Below are 25,605 nucleotides of genomic sequence, written 5' to 3' on the forward strand. Positions count from 1 at the left end.
TCAGGGAATAGAGGGGTGTAGGACAGGCAAATAGGAGGGATGGGGGAGTTTGTGTGGAGTATAAACACCAGCACAGACAATTTGGGCTGATTTGCCTGTTTCCATGCTGTCTGATTTGCCTGTTTCTCTGCTGAAGACCTTTCTTTTCGACCGCGCCTTTGGTCACCTTCCCCCCCCTCCCCCCGGCTCCCCCCACTCCCCCTGGCTCCTCCCCCTCCCCTCTGGCTCGGCCCCGGGATCCGTTACTGTAAAGCTCTGAGACGCCATCCGGCGTGCAGTGCGCTATATGAATCCAAGTTGTTGTTGTTGTTGTATGAGGCGTCTCTGTTAAATACAGCACAGTGCACAGCCAGAGTGTCGTTAAAACTATAATGCTGTTTGTTGGCTGATGATAATGTATAGCATAGCAATCAGGAACGCCCATACAAGCCCAGACCCAGAGAGTCTCTCATATCCATCATTCTACAGATGATCCTTTATTATCTTTCAACCTTTTGCTGAATGTACAGTTAAGAAATATAATAGTTCTGGGAACTGAATGTCCATGGCAAAGATGTGGTCCTAAAATATGGTGTAAAATTTAATCAGCTATTCCTAAGAAATCTTTGTATCATATTTCTTGTCAAACACGCTTAGCTCTAGTTCTGTCGGTTTGCTGGGAATGGTGAGCAAGATACTGATGATAATTACACTCCTGAAAGGAAAAGGAAAATTAGGAGATTTGTCCCTTGTAACCTTGGAAGAAATGTACTCTTAAAGTGTTCTTACCTAAATCCAAACTTGTCCATGGCGATGGCAAAATGGCGAGGCTGATCATAACAATGGTAGACGTTTCTGTCATCCATTGGGATTAAGTCCACGTCACTAAATACAAAGCAGTCATATTCTCCGTCCTTCAGGGCCTCCGTGTATCCAATATTCAGCAGTTTTGCTCGGTTGAACATACTTTCCCCATTCTGCAAGACATGACATAATCAAAACACACGCGTAACATACATCTGCAGTGCACACAGAACCCGGAGAGATTGGATATTATATTCTCTGTAAACTCACAAATCACTGATATACTGTATATCCAATCATTCTGTTCACCTTCTTTCAATTGGAATTCATTGTAAATGTGCCCCATCAATTTTTACCTGCAAATGCTTTTTTAATTTCTTTTTTTGGGGGATAGGATTCTCCTCAGGCTGATTGCCAAGTGGGGTCAGATCCAATCTGTAATAAATTTACATCTTGGAACGTTAAAGATAATTGGTTCAGCACCTATTTCCCAGATCTTCATTCATGTCACCCTGTGTTCGATATCGAGGAGCACCTTTGGCAAGTACCTCTCTTGCTTGATGTCTATTATGGTCCCAGGAAGGTTCTCTCTGCTTTCAGGAGAAGCCTACAGCTAAACAACCATCAGGAAAAGCGATTTAGAGACAGGACTGTATTTAATTTGTAAGCTTCCATTCCCCATGTAGCTGAGTTTCAGCTGCGTTTGCAGCCTGCAGCTAATCACTCTCTGATTTACCTTCAATCAATCATTTCATGCAGCAGAGTGTTTATGCCAGGACTGGCCTGGCAACTTGAGAGATACACACGACAGCACCACCTGGTAAAGCCTGCTCTCTCTCTCTCTCTCTCTCTCTCCCCAGAGAGGAGCACACAAAGAAATTCATGCCCTGTTTTCAACCTGGGCCCCGAAAAGAACCCCCATTTGTACACAATTTCTCAAGACTCAAAAGAAATAAATGTACGTGTAAATTTGGAACATGGTTTAGAAAAAAAAGATAATGAAGGGGTTGCAATGTATTTCTAACTGCCTCTTTAGTCACTCTGTAGACTGACAAAACAGATACAGCTGCTTATTAATGTGGGATATTCTTTTCTGTCTTATCTTCTCAAGGGAAGTAATTAACATCTGACATGCTCATCGTTATCAAGCAACGAAAGGGCATTGTGCACTCACCTCTTGCCAACGATCAGACAGGCATAGCATGATGTTTAGATCCTGCTCCGATTGTAGTCAAAGTCAAGTGTGGCTGAGTACAGTTTGCCTAATTGAAAGCTCGACCTTAAAAAGTCAAATTTTTGGCAATCCCGCTCACCAACAATTTAATGTCTCTCATCTATGTTCTCATGCACCAATGTCAAGATGGAACACCGATAGAAATGGATGCATCTTTTCCTGGATTATTTATTATAACAGACCAGGAAATCTCGGCATCATCTTTCCCTTTAATATTTGCTGAGCACCTCTTTCCCAACAGTCGGTAGCCAGTTTGCCAACTTCAACCCGCGGATCAAACTAAACCAACAGGCCATGTAGACATTTTCACGATTAAAAGGGGGATGTGAAGATCAGCAGCGTGCTAACATGGTAATGTTCACACTGGAGAACAAAAGTATCAGGAGAGATCTTGTTAAATTATTGCGGATAATAAAGGGTAGAGATAATCCCTGGTGATCAATTCAAAATGGTCACCAACTCTATAACAAAGGGTCACAGACTCAAGATGGGATGAGGCAAGCTTCAGATTCAATTCAGGCCAACTCCCCGCAGACTTGACATCGGTCTCCACCTGTGGGATGAAGGGACTCCATCGCACATTCCCTTCACCTCGCTCCCCTCCCTCGCCTCCTTCAAGGCATATCTCAAAACCCTCCTCGTTGACCGCGCTTTCAACCATCCTGCTACCCCTACCCGCCCTGCCCTCCACCCACCCCCGATCCCAAGCCCCACTCTGGTCCAAAATCCATGACTGTCTAGCTAGCGCCTTGGAACGTTCTCCTGACATGAGAGGCGCTGTGTAAATGCAATGTGTTATTGTTGCTCCAAATCATTGCTCAGACATGACCATGGCTCTGAGTCATGGAGACTTTTTGTTTATTATTTGTATTCCCCGCTGTTATACACTATTATCACTTCTTTCCCTAAATACAGGATTCCTGGTAAGAATCCAGGCTCTAACTATTCCATGTTTCTGTGCAATTGTCTTTTTGTCTCCTGAAATCTCCTCCTGTTGAGTGTCATTATCAAGTTGATTCTGCTTATTTACAATTATCCATCATATGTTTGTATGCCACGAGGTATTTATAGTATTATGCGCTTATTAACATTTACTTCTGGTATGGATTATCAAATCTGCTCCTATTATGAACTGCTATTAACTGTATTCCCATGAACCACCGGAAATTCTATAAATGGATCAACTATATTTCGATCATGAACTCAAATCTTCCTTTGGCATGTGGCATACGGTGGTATTTATTTTCGAAAGCTAATTTAAAACAAAGCAACTGTATGGCAGTGAAGACCAGAAGTGAATGGCAGGCCTCAAAGGCTCTTGGAAACCAAATGACTGCTCTTGAATCAACCCGAACTCCTTGCACAGGCTCAACTTGCAAATGAAGAGCTCCATAAATGATTCATTCTGTGTGAATTTGGCAAACCTTTGGGGAACATTTTCATTTGGAATGATTTATTTCACAAAAATCGTTTCCTTTCTAATCCTGGGATTAGATTCAGTAAAAGATTGGCAGAGATTAAAGCGACATCAAAGAGAGTTGGGGGAAACCTTTTTGTCTGGGTTTGGCAATGAAGTAAGCCGAAAATTTGAAAAGGTCGAGGGAGAAAGGAATAGAGGGGTATGGGACAGGCAAATAGGAGGAGCGAGGTATAAACACCAGCACAGACAAGTTGGGCTGAATTGGCTACTTCCATGTTGTATCAGACCACCCCCCACCCCCTCCCCACCTCTCTCTCTCTCTCTCTCTGACCATTTTCAGTCATCTTTCACGCCTCCCAAATGCTCCTCACTTGGGAGCCCAGTCAATTAGGTGACAAGCGTTGCAATGTCCTCCCGATCTGAAAGGTGCACATGCGTACAAGTGTGGCAGATCAGAGCGTCTGTGATCTGTTAAAGATTCTTGATTAGTGCTTTTGGATGATATCGTTAGATGTAAGGCACAGGTGTACGGTTAAGGATTTTGTCAGGAGTTGAGTAAAAGTTAAGTTTTGTGGATCAACAAATCTGCTCACCTCTGACTGCTGCTTCAGTACTCAGTTTCTGCCACTAGACGACACTAGAGACTGGAACATTAAAGAGCTCAATGCTATTATCTCTGATAATTAATGTGCAGTGCAATATCAGAGAAAGCAATGAGGTAGTAAAGATGTCTCCCAGAATCCATCCTCCTATAACTTAACACAGAGACTGAATAGCAGGGAGGAGAATGAGCCTCAGCCAGAACGGAGTAGAGAACGGCACACGGCTCTGGGGGAGGGAGAGGGCAAGCAAAACATCAACACTGGGGGAATCTCAGGTTTTTTTATCCTCGCATTTGATCTAGCGCCTTTTCACGTCTTCGAGGCGTCTCAAAGCGCTTCACAGAATATACTGTGAAGTGAATTGACTGTATATTTTGTGGGCGAAACGCGGCAGCCAATTGCACACAGCAGCGCCCCCACAAACAGTCATGACCAAATCATTTTTTTGTGGGGTATTTTTACCCCTGGAAAGGGATCCGCCAATCGATTAGCAACCGGGTTCCTACTAACTGCTGGGTAAACAGAGCAAGGAAACTTGCCCAACGTTTCATTTCACCTTGCCCACAAATCAATCCCAGGTCCTCTGGCTTGTGAGGCGAGTTCTCTAACCCTGAGCTAGAGGACTCCACAACAAAGAAATGTCCGTATTAGCACCCTGCCTCCTCATTCTGTCTTGTTAAACTCATTGAGAAGTGCAACCGAGTGTCATTCCTGCCTTCCCACTGAACGTCACACTTTTGTTATCAGCATTGATTGCTTTCTCACGCACCACACCCCATAATTATGCACAACCCTTCTGAAGGTGTTACTCAGTCTGTAACAATTTCGGGTAATCTGTAATTAACCGGCAATTTCCTGAGAGGGAAATAGACCCCGAATGCTTCAGAGGGAACTTACCTAACGCTGGGACTTTCAAACTGTAACCTTCTGCTTGAGAGTCAAAGTGTTTCCACGGACTCAGTTCAGAGGTCACTTGGAACATGGAGGCTGAATTAGTGATCCTTTCCTCTTACAGTGACAAATGAACAGCATTAGGAACTAATTAAAATGCTATGTATTAATCAACAGAGTGAAAACCTCGTTTGAAATACCTTGCGATTCTGGGGCCTGAACTGCCATAGTCATTAATGGCCTGAGAGAGACAGAGAGTGAGAGACCAACTCACTTACACTCAAACTGTAATCCATTATAATGAGGGACTCTGGAGAAGACATCTGAAGCACTCTAATAATATGCATTCTCTGCTCTAAAATGCAATCCGTCCTCACACAAATTGTCAATTTTTCCTCTCTCCTCCTAAGGTTTAAACACCATTATTCACATCAGCGAGGACACCTCACACAGCAATGTCGCTGACCAATTGGGCCACCAAGACTCTTCTACCCCTTCTTGACTATTTATTTGCCACCTTCGCTTACTGCTCAGATAACACCAGGGCAGAAAGTATTTGGAGAATGGTGAGGGTATTGGGTTACTCAGCAGTTCACCACATGAGTGGCAGCCAATGCATTCATTAGTAATAACTTTCCAATCCCAAAGAGAGCTTCATTATATCTTTATAACATCAACTGTGCATGTTCACTGTGTTATTTAAAGAATAATAGACACCTGGAAGTGATGACATTGCAGTTATCTAACTGAGGGGTTCAGGTACGAAGCTAAGAAAGTGAGGCTTGTTCATAATAATAATAATCCTTGTATTTGATATAGTGGCTTAGCAAGTCTTTGAGACGTCTCAAAGCGCTTCACGGAATATACTGTGAAATGAATTAACTAATCTTTTGGAGCAAAACCCAATTAGTCATCTTACAATCGGGATCTGAACATTCAAATGTAGATTGCCAGAGCAGAACGGTCCCGATCCTTTGATGTGTAGCAATGTCTGATTCTTTAGAAACCAAAAACATTTCTTTAATAACACAAAAAAAGGGTCCAGAGAAGGAGTAGAGAATTGGAATTAGAATTGTTAGCTCCAGTGTAACAGCTAGTGCAGGACTGGATGGCTGAATTGCCTGCTCATTTGCTGTAATTTCTATGATTCTATCCTAATTAACTCTGTCCCCATTCCAGCACACAACCTGTGCATTCAAACCCACAGCAGAGTTCGAATGTGGACCTCCAAATGTTCATTTGGAGTGTGATATATGCAGGCTTCTCCCCGTGGCTGTATGAAAGCTGTGAACTATAAGTGTGAGGTTTTAATTGCACCTTGTGTTCACATCAACATTTTGCAAATCACTGACATTCACCAGTTTGTCACCTGGTGCAAAGTTGGCTTTGATTTTTGATTCACAAACTGGTGGTTAATTCCAGAGTCAACAAATCATACACTAGACTTATCCCCTCCGTCCCCTCTACCACAGTGGCTGTGGCTTCAGCCACTGCGCCTTGAAATTCTGGCACTCTCTCCCCCAATCCCTCTGCCTTGCCCCCTCCCTCTCCACTTTCAAATCCCACCTAAAGACCTTCCTGTTTGACAGTGTTTACGGTCACCTCCCCCCTCCCTCTCCCCCCGGCTCGGGGTCAGACTCCGCCACTGTCAAGCACTCCGGGACTCTACCTCACGTGAAGGGCGCTGTGTAAATGCAAGTTGTTGTTGTTGTAGCCCATACACCAGACAGTTATACAATCCACTGTGATACCACTGATTACGTTACCTTGTACATCCCAGACTTTTATTACAGTTAAACCCCCACCTTACCGCACTCCAGCATTTTTCGGCACTAAAAAAAGCCAGTGGGAAAAAAGGCTGGTAACCGCCTGTACCCGGATTGTGATTACACTTAGCCAGGAATCCTGTCTCCCTGGACTAGATCTCCCCTCTCCCCCACCATTGGCCCAGCCAGCCGGGAGGTAGTGTATATTCATTCTTCTTCAAGTAAAAACATTAAACGTGTTTAATCATCGGGTCAGCCGGCCATTTCCAAAGTAATAATCCTTATATTTGGTACACACGAGTACTTGTAAAGTTGAAAGGTACCTTCAAAGGTAATTACTGTCAAGTGCAGCGACAATAGATTGTCAGGCAAACTCAGCAACCAATCTGCACCCATCAGGCCCCCCAACCCCCAGCAACTCTGAAGTGAATAACCAAATGATCTGGAGGATTATTAGCCAACACACCAGGAACCTTCTCTTTTCAAATAATATCACCCGCCCCCTCCTTCCCCATCTTCAGGTTGCGCCTGAAGATCTTCCTTTTCGACCGCGCCTACGGTCACCGTCCCCCTCCACCCCCCTCCCAGCCTCGACCATCGTTAAGCTCTGAATCACCGCCGGGCATGGAGGGAACTATATAAGTGCAAGTTGTTGTATCGACAGATCTTTAAAGTCCACCTGAGCAGACAGACAGGATCTCGGTTTTAGTGCCTCGTCTGAAGGTTGGCACCTCACCTCCGACAGTGTAGAATTCCCCTCGGGCTGGATGGGAACCTCACCTTAGACTGTGAGCTCAGAGTTCTGGCTTGAACCCACCCAGACGCTACCAACTGAGTCAAGCTGGTCATGAATGTGCTGGGTAACAATTACAGTCATTAACACCGAGGTGTACAGCAGCCAAGGAGGGACATTTTTCCTTTTTACCTTTGAAAGGAGAGTTACCGGATTGTACACAAACTAAAAATATCAGACAGAAAAACAAAATATGAGCAAGTTTCACTGAATCGACTTTGCACTTTTGCTATTGGAACCCAGTACAGTGGAAAATAGCTGCCGACGAATGCAGTGGCTTAAAGCTGTTGCTAACGGAAGAGAACATCTGGGAGATGAAGATAGAGCTCATACTGATCCCATGTTTTCACCAAGTGTCATGGCTTTGTGACAGCAGCCTTGTAGTCAAGTTAATAATTGTAGGCTGTAGGAAACGCAGAGAGCAGCTACTGTTGAAGCAGATACATTTGCTGACAGAGCCAGAATAATCCGCTTGTTCAGCCTCCAGTCCTGCGTCTGTTATGTGAACTGTAAATACTTCACAAGGCCTAAATGCAGAATAGAATGCGAGGGAAAGGAATGCGCCTGCAGCTCACACTCCTGGTGCCAGAAGGCCAATCATCAGGCAAACAGTACACAATGGTGAAAAAAATACAAGTATGTTTTATTTGTCGAGGGTATTCTTCAACTGAGCAATCAATTATTTTCTTCTTTTCGCTACCTCAGCGTCAACGTCAAGCACTGCCTCTGGTCCAACATGATACAGTTCAAAGCTGACTCAACGCTATTAAAGCCACGTGGCTTAATCTAATGTCAGACCAGTAGCATTCCCTGGACCAGCGTTCTGTTTGGCCAGCTGGTGTCTGACACACGCGGAAACCCATCACCACGCATAAGAGTCTCCAAACCAAGCTGAGGTTTCCATGCTTCCCACCTACACATGGAAATCCCAGAGATAGATTGATGGAGTGGTCGCTCTCTTCCTGGAGGGGCATGTCCTGCATAACTAATTCCAGAACATATGAGGCGCATGTTGGCAAGAGCCAAAGCTTGGGGACCCTACAGTGTGGTTGGGGTAACTGCTGGAATCTAACTGGAGTCTAACCAGCTATAAACACACAGCTTGCCATGGCCTTTCACCACCTGAATAAACCAAAGTGAATGCCGCTGTACAACTGATATTAGCTTTCCTTCTGCCTCAGTAGCATAACTTCCACTCCTCACCGAGCTTCATCTTTAGGTTAGAAAGTGTCGTCTGGACTGAACTAGTGTTTAATCCCACTGCTTTATGGTCTGTGCTTGGCACAGATGAGAACCAAAGGATCAGGGTGCTTGGGGACCATTAACTGCTCAGACAGGCTGACAACCACTTTGTCCAGGAACCTGATGAGATACAGTTTCAGCCCATCTCACCCCCATCAAACACTCTTGAAGAACAGGTCTTTCATCGTTCAAAAAAAAATTTCAGAGCTTCCAAGAATCGCTTTGTCCTTTTCATTTATTATTGCATTGCTTTAGATTAGATTAGAAATACTCAGTGAGAAGGGAGGACATTATACTGTCTCTGCACTGGCTCCTGCAGCGAGGATACACATTTACTTTGCGGTGTTTCAGATTCATAAGAACATAAGAATTTTGCTGGCGAAAGGTCCATCTAGTTTGCCTTCCACCATCCTGGCAGTCGCTTGACATGTCGTGTCCCAAACTATAGACTGTCTCCCAGATATTATTTTCTAGCAGAAATCGATCTCATTTGTTCTTGAAACAAACAACATTTTCTGCTTTCACCGTGTGTCTGTCTCCCTAAGTTTACTAAGTTCCATAAGTTCACTGCTCGCTCACTGAAGAAGTATCTCCGCAGATTTGTTCTGAATTTAACCCCTTTTCAATCACAGTGTTGTTCAGCCATGTTAATTGAACCTGTTTAATTGAACTCTCCTGCATTGTCAAGTCACAGGGTCCACTTTCATTGCACAAATATATAGAGTGTATTGGCAATGTGGATGGAGATTTATTTTCCACCTGAGTCAGTTCTACTAACTCACAAGAGAAAGTGTGTTACTGCCCGACTCACTTGTAGGAAAATATTTCAAAGTCTGTTGCCTTCTGTGTTTACAATGCCGTACTCACTCTTTGTCAAGGTTTCTTACAGGTCAGTTCCATGCGACTGGGACAGAGATAACCTATACATATCAGCTCGAGTGAAACCTGTCTGTAATATTTCATGCTCCCTCGACACTATGGGTAAGCACTGCCTGTATTAGAACAAGACATACTCAGTCTCCAGAGATAACAGGGATTACAGGTACATATTAGATTTCAAATTAAATCAAGAAAAAGAAAATAAATGAAAGCAAACATGACATCCAGCCTGATATCAATCCCGAACACAGATCTTTGCTTAACAAACAGCATTTATTCAGATTTAATCTCAAATGTTGCTCTTAATAACTAGTGTTCAAGGATATATGGCATTCACGTCTCAGTGCACCTTTTTAAATGGGATAACAGGATCAGTGGAATGAGAATGTTGGCATTTCACATGACGTAATAATCCAAACGTTTAGTTGGAGTTGGAGACGTGCTGTGTAAATCACAAATGGAAATTCTTATTTAACAAGTTCGCGAGGGCTCACTATACGGTCACTGATGTTTTTAAAGTTGCTTTGGCTCCACATTGAAAAGGTCAAATTGAGTTACCGCTGAGGGCTAAAAGTGGGATTGAAAAGGCCACACGAGCCTTTAAAACAAATGAGTGAGTCAGCATTCATCAAAGCTGAACAGTTCAGCTATCATCATCGTATACTTCAAAGCAATGAACACCACTTCTTTAACACAGTACAGATTTCCAGCTACTCCAAACATTCAGCAACGTTCAGGCATGTTAGGGTGAAGATCCCAATTTATCTTTTTTTTTATACAATGCAAACATTAAACTCTGGGTACGTTCTGGTCATTCACTCACACTGAATGCTCAATGACTTCATTTCAGCACCAATTCTTGTATACATATATACACACACACACACACACACACACAGCTTGCTCAGTGATCTACCATCTCTGTGAAATGCTTTGAGGTGTTTTTCCAGGTGAAGGGCTCTCTATTAGTGCAAGTTCTTGTGCAGTGGACAAATGAAACCAATTCAATCACATTTGGTTCAGCGCAACTCATATTGTATGACTGGCTCGATGACCTCTCAAACGTCTTAAGTATTAAACCAATAAATAATTTTTAAAAATCCTAAGCATTGTCAAACTATGAATGTAAATGAATGGAACCAAACTACGATGTGACATTAAGCGGAATGCACACTTTCTCCTTTATTGGGTGTGGTTTTAGAGACAAAACCTCTGGTATTTTTGTCACTTCAGACCTCCATCTAGCTGAAGTCAACTTTTTGATGCTGTTTGATCAGTTTTCTCAATGTGTATTGTGCGTATTTTGTCCCTAATCTTGCTCAGGTCAATGCTGTCACACTACAGAATATACAAGGATAAGATGGATCATCTGGAGTTTGAACTGGATTGGATTCCCTGTTCAAACAGAGTTTACGAAGCCTTAGGTCATGGCTTAACGGTCATCTTATCAGGTTGTGATGTTTAAGATTAAGTATCGGTGGCAGATACTGAGCTGTGTGACTGCTGAATGTTAAAAGAGCAGTGAATCATGATCTTCATCGCGGTCCGTTTATGGCAGCAAAAGAATATTGCTGTAAAATGCCCCCAAATTATTATTTGTCCACCAAAACAAAACAAGGAAAGGTTACTTACTTCACCTGCCTGGGTTTGAAATATTAAAGCCTCACTGAGCCACTATGTCGCAGCATAAACATGGGATTAAACTGTTATGAAGTGAATTCAGCTTCTTGGATAAGATGCATTGAACAGCATGCAGTAACTACCGCAGATATTTTTTTTTAAATTGCAATATTTATTTCAATGGACTTCAAATGTCAAGGGAGCCTTTCGTCAGGGCTTTTTTGAATGAGAATCCCTGATGTTTTTGGGATCCTGATAAACGCATCCTGTGTAATTACAGGAGTCCTAAATTATAGGTTTGCAGGGAGATGGGGGGTAGCCAGTCACAGCTCATAATAATTATGGGGCACAAATCTAATGACTATCTTCATTCATGTTCCACCACAGGTCTCGGGCGAGTCCATTTGATGTGTATTAGTGTCAGTGAGCAATGGAGAGTGAAGTGGGAACATTGACAAACTGACACATACAATGACATATGGTGCAAGGATTACAGAGAGTTCTGGAAACACTCCAATTTGCCTTTGCTAAGCTACTGTTTATTATGGTACAGTATTACCATAAACACTGAGCAGACAGAATTCAGCAGATTAAGATGCATAGGCTGCATTTGAAGTTACAGTCGCAGATGGATAGAGATAAACTAGAATACTGATTAAAGCAAGAGTACTGGACAACAGTCCCAGGTCAACATTAGCAAGTTTGTGGATATTCTGACAAGTGTATTTATAACCAGTAATATTTTGAGAACTTCCATGAGGAATACTCCCATCACGTGGGAGATGGAATCACCCTTTGAATTCAAGTCAATAAATGTCTTGTTTCTTGTCTCACATAACGAGTTACAGCAGAGAAGTTCCACAGAGTCAAAGCTTACGAGAACCCAGTCACAACCTTGGCTAAAGACAGCAAGCATCTCCCAAGGAAGAAAACTAAAGAACCTGTTATCTCCTGAGATGATTCCCATGCACCATTTAGTCGTCAATGGCAGTGGTAGGTGTCAAGCACGTCACCTCGGACATGTTAATAAGCATGTTACTTTAAGCAAGACATGGTGGTTAGCATGGGAAGGGAAGCAGAGTATTTTAGTTAATTATTCTGACATAATTTAGAAAATTGCTCGACTTCTCCACATTGAGAATCTTTTTGTTATACAATTACAATGGGAGATGATTTTATTCAACTACAATTTGCTACCAACTTGTTGCATCTTGCAGTATCAAACAACAGTTCAATTGTTAGTTAGCCGGTGATGGATTCGAAACTCGTTAGCTGCCAGAACCTGCAAATTTGGCAACAGATTCTGAGAACTGATTGATAAGTCTGTCATTGCAGAGAATCTCAATATCAGGATCCCTTGTTTAAAAAAAATACAATTAATGAGTTCTGTGTAAATATTTTGCTCTCAACTGTGAGTGCTGGTGGCATAATTGGGGAAACTAGCGAGGAAGAATTACTGAACCCATTTGTTTGATGCAGATTAACTGATTCATTGGATTCAGCAGGATCTGAAATCCACCCGAGTTTATTGACTGTGATTTTACTTTGTAACAATAAATAATAATAATAATAATATGAGATGACAATCAAACAGAAAAGGGCAGAGGGAAATCCCGTTCCTGCACTTCCCACCCCGTCAGGATGTATGATTTACCATTTCAAACCATCTCCTCCATTGTCATCTACTGTGGAAATGCTCCAAAGACAATCTGCCAGAATAACCCACCACTGGCCTTGTCGGCTGCTGCCCTCTGTGTCTATCAGGATCCCTATCGGTAACCAATACACATGGAATACTCAGGGCGTCCCAGGTTAATAACACTGCCTATCAAACTGTCAGTGGTTGTCTTGGCAGCCCATTTTCCAGTGATTTTCCATTGAAAGCGCATCTAACTTTTCAGTAATTGCTAAAATCAAGTGGGCCCTTTATATTCATTTTTAAAAAGTAAATTACTACTTACACTGATGGTTTTCTCGTCCACATTTCAAAATGTATATGATTACACTTTTAGCCTTGGTTAATTAGCTTAAATTGTGCAAGTGCACAAACTCCTCCCCAGCTTTTGGGAGAATTCCATTTAATTGCATGAAGGCAATTGTCTTGGTGTTCCTTGTACTGCTACTTGTGTAATTACATTAAATCTTCACTTAGCGCTATTTCTGACAGCAAAATGGATGCTTAATAAAGGACCATTGTTACCATGAAGTATCTTACAAGTCTCTTTCGTTTTTTTAATAATAAACTAAAGGGCACGTCATGACATTGCTGGCAATATGATGACAGCAATTACTCCCTTTATCCTGCCTGTCACCAAGTTATTTTCTTCCTTAATAAAAAATGAGCATCTAAAAAAAACAAATCACACACTGAAAGAATTAAACTGCAGCAGATATGTTGACTCCAAGCAGACATGACAGCGCAGCACTGGTGTTATCCGAGTGCCTTATTGTAGGAATTGACCATTTACTTGTCACTTCAGCTCCACCACCAACAACAACAACTTGCATTTACACAGCGCCCTTCACGTGGGGTAGTGTCCCGGAGCGCTTGACAGTGGCGGGGTCTGACCCCGAGCGAGGGAGGGAGGGAGGGAGGGAGGCGGAGGGATTGAGTTCCAGAGTTTTGGGATGTCTCTAAGCTCTTCACAGCACATACTGTAAAGTGAATTGACTGTATTTTGGGTGAAACGCAGCAGCCAATTGCACCCAGCAGCGTCCCACACACAGTCGTGGATTGAGTGACCTAGTTATTTATTTTTGAAGGGATTTTTATCTCAGGAAAGCAATCAGCCAATCGACTAACAACTGGGTTCCTATTTACCGCTCGGTAAACAGACGAGTGTGGATTAAGGAAACTTGCCTAAGGTTCTGCCGTGTCTGGGAATTGATCCCGGGTCCTCTCGCTTGCGAGGCGAGTGCTCTAACCATCAAACTGCAGGACTCCTATGACAGTGGGTATTGAATCTTTTAAATGAGCCTTCATTCAGGGGGTAAGGCGATGGTACATTTAATGAGTTGAAAACCCTCAGACTGAAGTAATTATTAATACAGCAGTAATGAATCACTGGAAGAAGATCTGATGATACATTACTATATTTCTGCAGCAGAACCAATAGACAGGCGCTGCCAATCATGAAATAATAACCAGAAAACATGAATGATTAATCGCACTGTATCATGGACCCTATGGAGCTATTCTGCTCTGCTTGGGAAACGTACAAACTATGTTGATGAGTGCGACGCTCTCCTGTTCATTTTGCTCGGCTCAGTGCATTCGCCAATCGTTTCTTATTGTAATGACGTTTTTGAATATTTAATCACAAAGTGATCAAAAGTAATATAAAATTAGTAAATAGTGCCAAATGCCCCAGCGCACGGTGGATTTCTTACATTTAGTGAACAGGGTTAAAGAGTGTCATATTTTATGAATGACCTTGCAGACATCAGGGATTTGTTACATTTAGTGAACAGAATGAAATCACCCAATATTTTATGAATGACAAGTCACTGGCAGCGAGGTTAAGGCTGTAATTCTGCAGCTCAGTGGTTAGAGCACTCGCCTCACAAGGAGAGGACCTGGGTTCGATTCCCGGGCAGGGAGAAACATTAAGCAAGTTTCTTTACTCCACACGCCTCTGTTCGCCCAGCAGCAAGTAGGAACCCGGTTGGTAGTCGACTGGCGGATCGCTTTTCGGGAATAATAATTCAGTCAAAAAAAAGTAATAATAAATTGATCTCTCAATCCACGACTGTGTGTGGGACGCTGCTGTGCGCAATTGGCTGCCGCGTTTCGACCACAAAATACATAGTCACTACACTTTACAGTATATTCTGTGAAATACTTTAAGAGGTCTTGAAGACCTGATAAGGCACTATATCAAATGCAAGGATTATTATATTATAATATAACTGGAATGAAACTTCATATAGTCACGAAAGGATGGATTTAACACAAAATGTTTGTTCCCAGGCTATCTCTGACCTGCAAAACTGGGGAAAGATATATAACCCTTATACAACAATTGAGATCGAGATCACATATTAACCAATACCTTTTTTTTCAGCAGTTCATCACAGTCTGATGGAGGCTCAACTTCTTAGATGACATGAAAAAGGCAGAGATAGCATGAATCACAAATTCACCCAGTGAGTGTTTCACTAAATCAATAGGGATTAGCATCCTTTTGATTCCTCGATGCAAGTCTGAAACCGCTCCCTACCTTATCTGAAATTGTACCAGTGGACTAGTTCAGAAGAACTGCCCTCCTATACCGCTATTCTCTTCCAATTTCGGAAAACAAGCAGCATTGATCGAGCGGATCCATTGTAGAGAATACAATGGGGAAAGTCTGGAGCAGCAGATCAGAGAAAGCCAAATCATCAAATGGAGAAACTTGAGCATTGACACTGATACTATAACACTGAGCATCGAAGAGAGAAGAGGTGATAAATCCTGTGTTCAATCAATACTGTTCATAAAGACTGCAAATATTGTATGGTTTGCCCGTGGGTCAAAATGGTAACATGAGGAAGGAATATTGTAAAAAGGGCTGAACTCACCTGGTTTATGACATAGATCCCATAGTTGATCTTCTGTCTACGTAGAATAGGATGTAGATAATGGAGCCAGTATTTCAAGTGATGTTCCCTGTGCCGGAATGGGATTATGATGGCGACTTTTTGTTTGGCTTTGCAGTCTGACGGGGTGTATTTTCCTCCGTCCTTTACGTCCGGGTTCTCTCTCTGAACCTTCTGCATCGTCATCGGGGAGTTGAATTCGATCAACAACCGGCCAACTGCAACAGCATGTTTAAACAGAGGAGAAACTGTTATTTTTAAAGCAAATTTTCCAAATGCCATTCTCTCTTTGAGTTTTTCTGTCTCGTAGAAACACGGAAACGTGGAAACAGGAGAAGGCCATTCAGCCCCTCGAGCCTGTTCCACCGTTCTATAAGACCGTAGCTGTTCTGTACCTCAACTCCAATTCTCCGCCCTTGCCCCGTATCCCTTGATACCGTGACCTAACAATATCTATCCACCTCGTTAGGGGAATCCAAAGTGTTGTATTTCCAACATTGATATCAACCAACCTCACTGGCCACAACAATAAAACAAATAAAACACGATCAGTGTGTAACCACACAGCTCATCGCAATGTGGCGCAAATAAAAAAAAGGTTTATAATCCTTTACGAGGCAAATGTGCTTTCTTGAAAAATCCTTTGTGAACTAAAAATGTCTGGAGATATACAATTAAGGCATTTCAGCCAATAAATCTGTTTGGAAAATAATCCAGCATTTCATTACACTTTGAAACATGTAGCCGGAGGATGGAAGGGATTGATGGTGTCTGTACACTTCAGTAGATAGATGTTCTATTCTGTGACCCATTAGGGTGATAAATTCCACTGCACTTTTCTCATTGTCCACTTGATTCATGTGTTTTTAAAATAGTTTAAAATCCAAATTATGGAAAACTGGACTTGATGACATGATAATTACTTTCTCTCTCTCTGTATCACTGAAAGATTTTCGCCCTGCAGGTGGAAAGCTGATCTAAACATTGTCCCGCTCTTTAAACATCCATTGACTCAATCAATGTGATGGCCTGAATTATTGAAATATGAATAAAAGGAAACAAATCTTTCTAATATTCTGCACAAAACTCACAATGTTTTTTAAGGGCAAGTTATTACTCAAATGTTTCTTTTACACCAGCTCAGTGTTAGTGTCGGATCACTATCCTGCCTTGCAGTAAGCAGAAACCTGGTCGTTAGTCAATTAGCGGATCGCTTTTCTGGGGATACTAATTCCTTCAAAATAACAATAATAATAATAATAAATTGGTCACTCAATCCACGACTGCTGTGCGCAATTGGCTGCCACATTTTGCCCACAAAAATACACCGTCAATCCACTTTACAATATATTCTGTGAAGCGCTTTGAGATGTCTCAACAACGTGATAAGGCGCTGTATTAAATGCACAGATTATTGTTATTATTAATTACAATAACTGCACTAAAACTAAGTGCAATGGTGAGATTATACAGGATCCATTTGGACACAGAATGATAGAAGGGTTGTACTACAAAAGGAGGCCGTATGTCTCGTTGTATCTGTAATGGTACTTGCTATCTCACTGGAGCTATCTACCATAATCCTACACCACTATTCTTTCTTCATATCCCTTTAATATTAATTTGCTTCAAGTATTTATCTGATTTACTGGAACTCCCCTTGACTTAATCAATTAGTCCACAGACACCTAGGTCCAGGCACAGTAACCAATTTATGGCAATTAATTTAATCTGTAGTTAATTTAATCTGTAATGATCTGTAAGATTGAAATAACTTTCTTTCTGCTGTCTCATTTATCCCAGTCTTTCATATTGCTGTGTTGTAATGCCTGCAAACCTGACTACGAATTTAATTATCTTTCTATCACATAAACAGCTCTTTTCAGGATTTCATAATCTGTTAATATCCCATTAGCTGCCTCCTTCTGTATGTACTGAACTGAATTGTAAATGTTTAATATTTTCCTAACACCTTTGCTTGTCTGTCTGCTCCTGTTTTATATTAAATGTACGGTTTATTACTATCATTATTTTCCTACCGCTGAGCCCAACTACTCCAGATCAGCTTCAAGGTCACTCCTAAAGCATTAGCGTATCTTGTTATTTCAGTTGGTGGCTAACTTACTGTGTACTTCCAACATTTCTGTTTTCTTTTGATCTGTACTAAGTGATTTACTGCCAATTCTGTTTGGAGTAAAGATAACCCGGAAACGGCTGTTCCTGTTGCTTGTAAATTTCCCTCAACCCATTGGTACAATTCATCATTGTTACTGTTCCTTCTTGTTTCTGACCGTGGACTGACCAACCTCAACTGTAATAGTCAAATTCCCTGCAACTGTAACTCATCAAACTGCAGTTGGGAATAAACATCTCACATCTTTGCTGCCGAAAAACAAGTGGCAATAGTTTGGAAAGTGAAAGGCCTTTTTGAGAAACTATTGACTAGAAATGTGTATTGTGGGGTGGGGGGGGGAGGTTTTTTGGGGAGAAGAAACAGGATGCGTTTAGTCCCAAACCTCTTATGAAGGGTGCATTTTAAGAACGTGCTTATTCCACATTTCTTTCCAGTCGATAGATTGTTCCTTAATCATTGCTGACATTAATTAAGAAATAGAAATGGAACGGTTTTAGGAATAACCCCAGTCTCCTCCCTGTAGCTCAGTGGTTAGAGCACTCGCTTTGCAAGTGAGAGACCTGAGTTCAATTCCAGGCAGAGGGCGAAACCTCGGGCAAGTTTCCTTACTCCACACAGAGCCTAATAATAATCCTCCAAAACCAAAAACAATAATAAATTGGTCATTTTCAATCTACGACTGTTAGTGGGACATTGCTGTGCGCAATTGGCTGCCGCGTTCGCCCACAAATATACAGTCAATTCACTTTACAGTGTGTTCTGTGAAGCGCTTTGGGACGTCCTCCCGACGTGAAAAGCGCTATATCAAATGCGAGGATTATTATTATTATCATTGTTGTTAGCCTTTGATTACTGCTGAGGTCTTTTAGTTTGAATTTTAGTTTGAAGTCTATGTGTTGAGGACAAATTATAGAGTAACTGGTTTGCAAGTTACAAAGTCTGAAGCGAGACAGCTGAACTGAAACACCAGCTGAATCAGCCTGGATTAAGGACAGCATCTCGGCTGAATGTAAATTTAACTTCTTTTTTTGCCACGATCCAAATCTGTAAATTCTCTTTAGCACTGCGTCCGTGGACGTGATATAAAAACACATTTTTAGTTTCAAAAAGAAACAAACGAATAACCAGGATCGATAAAGGTCTTTTTTTTCGCGATTGCTGGGTTTTAAAAGGAGTTGCAAATGGGGGAACAAAATGTCCTCTTTACATAAATTAGTAGAAAACTTTGTGGAGGGAAAAAAAGAGACATGTAAGAAATGAATTAAAGGACGAGGCCTGAATTGAATCTTAATGATCAGAAGCAACGAGAGGCACGGAAAGAGACTGCTATCTGTTAAATTAAAAGCATCTAAGTGAAGTTGAATTATTTTTCTAATTATTCCTCCTCTCCACTAATTACATGGCAACAGTGACCCTGTACAAATCTTCAACCCCAGCACAGGTTTCAATTACAAGTCATTCCAATCATGAACATTGCATTCTGTCAGCAGATAGATATAGGCCAGAATCCACTGAATGGTTTATTCATATCCAGCCCTTCATAAAGCTGTTTAAACCAAAGCACCATTGTAGCCATTATCTGACTCTAAGGTAATCGCGAGGACATAGAATTTATCCCAAGCTACCAGCAATTCCTTTAGCACAGAATCACTCCCTTTCTGACCATTATGCAGATGAAATGGGGGAAGGGGGGGGGGGTCGGGAGGGGTCGGGTAATCACACTCCGCACATGGTATGAAAGGACAGCGTGGACTCTTTAGGAATATTAATTAGGAGGCTATTTCAGGTAAATGCATAATCAAGTAGCATTGGCACTTTGGATTTCCATTACCATTCTCTTTGGTTGCTGCCAATCTGCGGCTTTTACTGAATCTTTGGATTGTGGTGAGGGAAACAGTTTAGCAATCGCAGAAAACCTAAAGTGTGTTTGATCAGTGGGATTACTTTCCCTGTTGTTGCTCCCCCAATGCACTGGTGCTTGGAAAGTCTCGATATCCTTATATTTTGTTATGCTCCCCCTGCCACCACTTTTATTTTTGTCGTGTTTAGGGGGTTCTGACTTAAGAGACATTGACTCATAATCGCACATAGCTACTCAGCCAAGTACATGCACACAGTGTCTTAAACTGCAGTTCCTCTCGCACTGAGCAGGATTACCATTGCAACACATGATCAATAGGGTAAAACAACATTGCAAACACAGCTCACATGCCCCTACCCCTTCAACACATTGACTAATGAGACAATTTTTTCCTTCCTTGTGTTTTTTTTGGTCAGCTAAATCCATCACCATGCTTCAGAGCATCCAAACTACCCACCACCAAGCCTGCCAGAGGGTTGACTCCATTCCAACATTCAGTTGCCAACTACGTCATCTTAGAGGCAGCTCGTTAGGGTGACCAAGTGTCACTTTTTAATGCCACTTGTATAAGAGCCTTCAGTGGGCTCCACACAACACTCAGCGAACTCCCAGTCACAGAGCACTCAGGGAGGATCTGCAGCTGTTGCATATTCCCCACGTTTGGTATTCAGCAAAATTCATAAAATGTTCCAGCAACCCCTCCATTAGAGACAAGGGCCTGAACCCCATCTACAGTCTCAGCCCAATTCTTCATTCGAGCTGTAGAATCATCTTCCATCCGATAATGAATTGGAGGAAAAAGGTCACGGGGTAACCCTATCTGCCTCCATAAGTTGCAGATTATTCAGAACTCTGCAGCTCGTGTCCTCTCCCGCACCAGGCTCTGGGAACCTATCACCCCTGTTCTTGCCTGGCTTCACTGGCTCCCCATTTCTCAGAGAATTCAAGGCCCTCCATGGTCTTGCTCCCCCTACCTCTCCAACCTCATAACCCCATATCAGCCTGTCCACTCCCTCTGCTCGGTGGACACCGGCTGCTTCAGGTCCCTCGCACTTCCCGCCCCACCATTGGCAGTCGGGCATTCAGCATCTCTGCCCCCACACTCTGGAACTCTATCCCACAATCCCTCCAACTCACTCCCTCTCTTACCTCCTTCAAGTCCTGTCTGAAGACCTTCATTTTTGACCGAGCCTTCAGCCACCCTCCCCTCCTTCCGACCCCAACTCATGTCCAAAACCCCTGATTGTCCAGCACACTAATAATAATAATCCTTGCATTTGATATAGCGCTTTTCACGTCGGGAGGACGTCCCAAAGCGCTTCACATAACACACTGTAAAGTGAATTGACTGTATATTTGTGGGCGAACGCGGCAGCCAATTGCGCATAGCAATGTCCCACAAACAGTCGTAGATTGAAAATGACCAATTTATTATTGTTTTGGGTTTTGGAGGGATTATTATTAGGCTCTGTGTGGAGTAAGGAAACTTGCCCAAGGTTTCGCCCTCTGCCTGGGATTGAACTCAGGTCTCTCACTTGCAAAGCGAGTGCTCTAACCACTGAGCTACAGGACTCCCAGGACCCTGGGACGTCTTTCTGACGTGAAGGCTGCTATACAAGTGTAACTTGTTGTTGACATTGCCTCAGAACTAAATTACAACGCCAGATGCTTACATCGAGGTTGTTCACAAGCAAACGTGAGAGTAGCTTGGGTTGGTCTCTGGGTGGAACTTATGCCATTGGATGGAATCAGTGTACTCACGGACAGCTAAGGAGACGAGTGTTAATATTCTGGCACTTTTCCATGTGCAGCAGCTGTTGTAGTTTACGTGGTAAATGAGGAGCATGATGGAACTGGCCAAGTGTTTCAAAAGCCATTTGTTTTTATTATTCTTTCAGTGGTAGTTCCTTACTTTCCAGTAAAATGGGGCTAATCTAAAACGACTTTCAGCCACTGGACGAGAGGCAGACAACGTGAGAAACAGAGCCAGTCAACCCCTCATGATAACATTGTAAAGACAATTATCACTGGAGATTTTAAAGGCTTTTCAGCCAATCGGAGTTCAAAGCCATGTGTTAATCAATACCAGTCAGTTTCTCTAAAGATACAAAATAAAATTACCATTTCTCTCCCACATCCATATTATGTATTAGAAGAAGGTTACGTGTTCAAATCCTGTTGTGTCCACTCAGCCCATTCAAATCCAACAGAAAGGTTGCAAGATTTAAACTGCTAAACATGTGTAATTATCTCTGGTGATCATTAGCATTTTGCCAATGAAGGGGTGAGTGTATTCAGTCATTAACTAAAAAGTGGTATGATAGGATAGCACAAAAGCCAGCCCACGGAAATGAATCCCAATATAGGACAAAGGAGTCAAAAGCACTTAGGTGAGAAGAAAAGAAAATTGGAGGTCATTTTTAAAAAAAAACTTTAAAAAAACAACTACTGATTTTAAATATTTAAAGACAAAAGCACCAATGATTCATTTTTATTTTATATAATCTCATGGTCAAGACACATTAAATAATCCTGATAAAATGTACAGTTCAGATCGCTAAATCGCCAAATCCAAAAGATAGGTTTTTTTGATCTTGAATCTATCAGTAATGCAATTTAGATGATTTAAATCATCATTGCAATGTGATAGGGAAAATTCAGTAACAGAGTTAAGTGATGGTTTGATTTCATGTTGAATACAATTCCAATTAACTATTTATCAATCCTTAGCATTTCACTAGAACACTCGCACTGCAAATCATAATACTGTTTATATTTATGTAGAGAAATAATATTCAAGTTCCTACCAATATTGCCTCTTAATGAAACATCCCAAACAGCTTTAATGGATTCCCTTGAGCCACAATAAAATTTGTTCAAATTCCTTTTTTTAGTAAATTGAAAACATCAATAAGTTACCAATAATGAATGATGCAGCGTAATGATAATAAAAGTCATGTGTTACACAGTAGTATAATGTGGGTTTGTAGCCACAACTATCCACAAGGAGGATAATGATAATAATAATCCTTGAATTTGATATAGCACCTGATCACGTCTCCGAGACGTCTCAAAGCGCTTCACAGAATATAATGTAAAGTGAATTGCCTCTATATTTTGTGGGTGAAACACGGCAGCCAATTGCCCACAGCAGCGTCCCACACACAGTCGTGGATTGAGTGACCAAATTATTATCATTATTATTTTTTTAAAAGGAATAATTACCCCCAGAAAAGCGGTTCGCCGATCGACTAACAACCAGGTTTCTAACCATTGCTAAGATAAACAGACAGATTTCCTTGCTCCACACACCTCTAACGTTTCACCCTGCCTTGGAATTGAACCCAGGTCTTCTCGCTTGTGAGGTGAGTGCTCTAATCACTGAGCTACAAGTTCCCCCATATGACTTGGCTGTGCCATTGCAATAATTTCTACAAGATAAGAGATATTGCCCCACCCAGTGCATTCGGACACCAACCCATTCAATGGGTGGTGGTTTCTTACTATTGTGCTTTATTGCACAATACTGTATGTGGGGTGGGGGTGGGGGGAATAAGAGAAAATGTTGCAAAGCAGCTTTATATCAGGTGAAATTATTCTGTTTGCGGTGATGATACCACCAATTACTGTAATATTTATAACAACAACAACAACTTGGATGTACATAGTGCCCTCCACGCCGGGCGGCATCTCAGAGCTTCACAGTAACGGATCCCGGGGCCGAGCCGGGGGGAGGGGTAGGAGCCAGAGGAGGGGGGAGTCAGGGAGGGGGAGGGGCCAGAGGAAGGGGGAGCCATGGGGAGGGGGAGGAGCCAGGGAGGGTAGGAGCCAGGGGAGGGGGAGGAGCCGGGGGGGGGGAGCCAGGGGAGGGGGGGGTAAGGTGACCAAAGGTGCGGTCGAAGCGAAAGGTCTTCAGTGGAGACCTGAAAATAGGAAGAGAGGGGACGAGGGGAAGGGAGTGAGGAAGGGAGTTCCAGAGCCTCGGGGGGTAGTGGCTGAAGGCACGGCCGCCGGGGGGGAGCGGAAGACTCGGGGGAGACCAGACCCGGTGGAACGGAGGCAACCGGCACTGTTGTGAGGAGAGAGGAGGTTAGAGAAGTCTAATCTAATCTTGAAGTCGATCCTCTCTGGGACAGGAGCCAGTGCAGTCTGGCCAGGACTGGGGGGATCGGGGAGCGGAGATTGGTGCGGGTGAGAATGCGGGCGGTAGAGTTCTGAATTATTTGGATTTTATGGATGGTAGTGGAGGGGAGACCGGCGAGGAGGGTGTTAGAGTAGTCCAGCCGAGAGGTGACATAGGCATGGACCAGGGTTTCAGCGGCTTTTGGGGAGAGGTATTGGCAGAGACGGGCGATGCGTCGGAGGTGGAAGAAAGCGGTGCTGGTGAGGGACCGGATGTGGGGGAGGAAGGATAATTGGGAGTCGAACCTGACGCCTGGGTTGAGTACGGGTTCGGAGAGTTTTAGGGGGAAATCAGGTAGGTGGAGGAGGTGAGAACCGTGTGATTTTAGATGTTGACGAGAGCCAAAGAGTATGGCTTCCGTCTTGTCAACCTGCCGCTGAAGGAAATTCACGCTCATCCAACTCCTGAGGTTTGACAGGCTTATAATAAAGCAGGTACGCTGACTTCAAGCTTACAAAGGTCACTTTTACGCCCAACTCACATTTTCCAGTTAGTTAAACACGAGCCTAATATAACATCACACAATCTAAAAAAACTAATAATAATCCTTACAATATATAATAATCCTTGCGTATGATGGAGCGCCTTATCATGTCTCTGAGACATCTCACACTGCTTCAAGGATATACTGTAAAGTGAACTGACTGTATATTTTGTGGGCGAAACCCTACAAGTTTCCTCACCTGGGCATTCAACTCAATGTTTGCAGTTTTCCATATGCATCAAATAGAATAAAACAACGTTTCTGTGGTTTTGCTTTGGTTCTTTGTGAAAGCAGTCAATCTATGCCAGTGCTCAGTCTCGGTCGGATACTCTTAAGCATGGCAACAGTTAATCTCTGTGTAGACGCACAGAAATGTAATATGCTTAAAGGATATTATACAATCATAATAGCTTTTTTTTTGGTCAGTTGAGTCTGACACATGCGGAAACTCATCACCAAGCTTAAGTGTATTCAAACCAAACTGAGATCCTCTTAGGTATGGTGATAGGTTTCATGTGTCAGACACCCGGCTGAACCCCCCCCCCCCCCACCACCCAAAAAAAATAGTATAAATATGATGTTATAATACGATTTAAGCATATTACATTTCTAAATCAGTTTCAAAGTGAGATTGAGAAAAAAAATGTAGACGCTCAAACATTTAAAATGTCTAAATAGTATTATACAGGCTGAGGACAGAGCGTATAATCTCATTTGTGTTATGCAGAAGGTCCATTTTATTTTATCCAGTTATCCTGTGGATATACAACACATCTCATTTCCTTCCTGTACGGCTTTGATAGTAAAAGAAAAAGACATCTGTAGCCATAGCATATCATTATTAAATCCTACCATTTCTGGGAGGGGTGGGGGTGGGGAAAGAAATGATGAAGTGCCATCAATTGACCCACCTAATTTAATTTATATTCCCTTCATTGAAGATTTTGTTCTAAACCTCATTTGAAGACTGATTTTTCTTTTGTCATTATATCATAAATTTGTGCTCTGCACATCTCATTGCACACAGAGATTTTTTACGGTAACGCTTTCAATCACAGCATTGATTCAATAAATCTATAAAAGCCATTTGTTCCCGGAGGGAGTCTGAACAATGTGTCGCAGGCGTTGGCCTAGG

The 25,605-nt window shown here is 42.4% G+C and overlaps 1 protein-coding gene across 2 annotated transcripts in view; it reads right to left on the reverse strand.

Moving 5' to 3' along the window:
• Positions 1-25,605, reverse strand: part of b4galt2 (UDP-Gal:betaGlcNAc beta 1,4- galactosyltransferase, polypeptide 2) — an 88,230-nt gene that overhangs the window by 26,335 nt on the left and 36,290 nt on the right. For both annotated transcript variants that reach the window (XM_007899932.2, XM_007899931.2), the window contains exons 3-4: positions 15,791-16,026; positions 769-956 (exon numbers count right to left, since the gene is read on the reverse strand). In XM_007899932.2, coding sequence (XP_007898123.1) covers positions 769-956; positions 15,791-16,026 — 424 coding nt within the window. The remainder of the gene's footprint in view (positions 1-768; positions 957-15,790; positions 16,027-25,605) is intronic.

Source organism: Callorhinchus milii, unplaced genomic scaffold, assembly GCF_018977255.1.
Source record: "Callorhinchus milii isolate IMCB2004 unplaced genomic scaffold, IMCB_Cmil_1.0 Scaffold5, whole genome shotgun sequence".
Taxonomy (NCBI): domain Eukaryota; kingdom Metazoa; phylum Chordata; class Chondrichthyes; order Chimaeriformes; family Callorhinchidae; genus Callorhinchus; species Callorhinchus milii.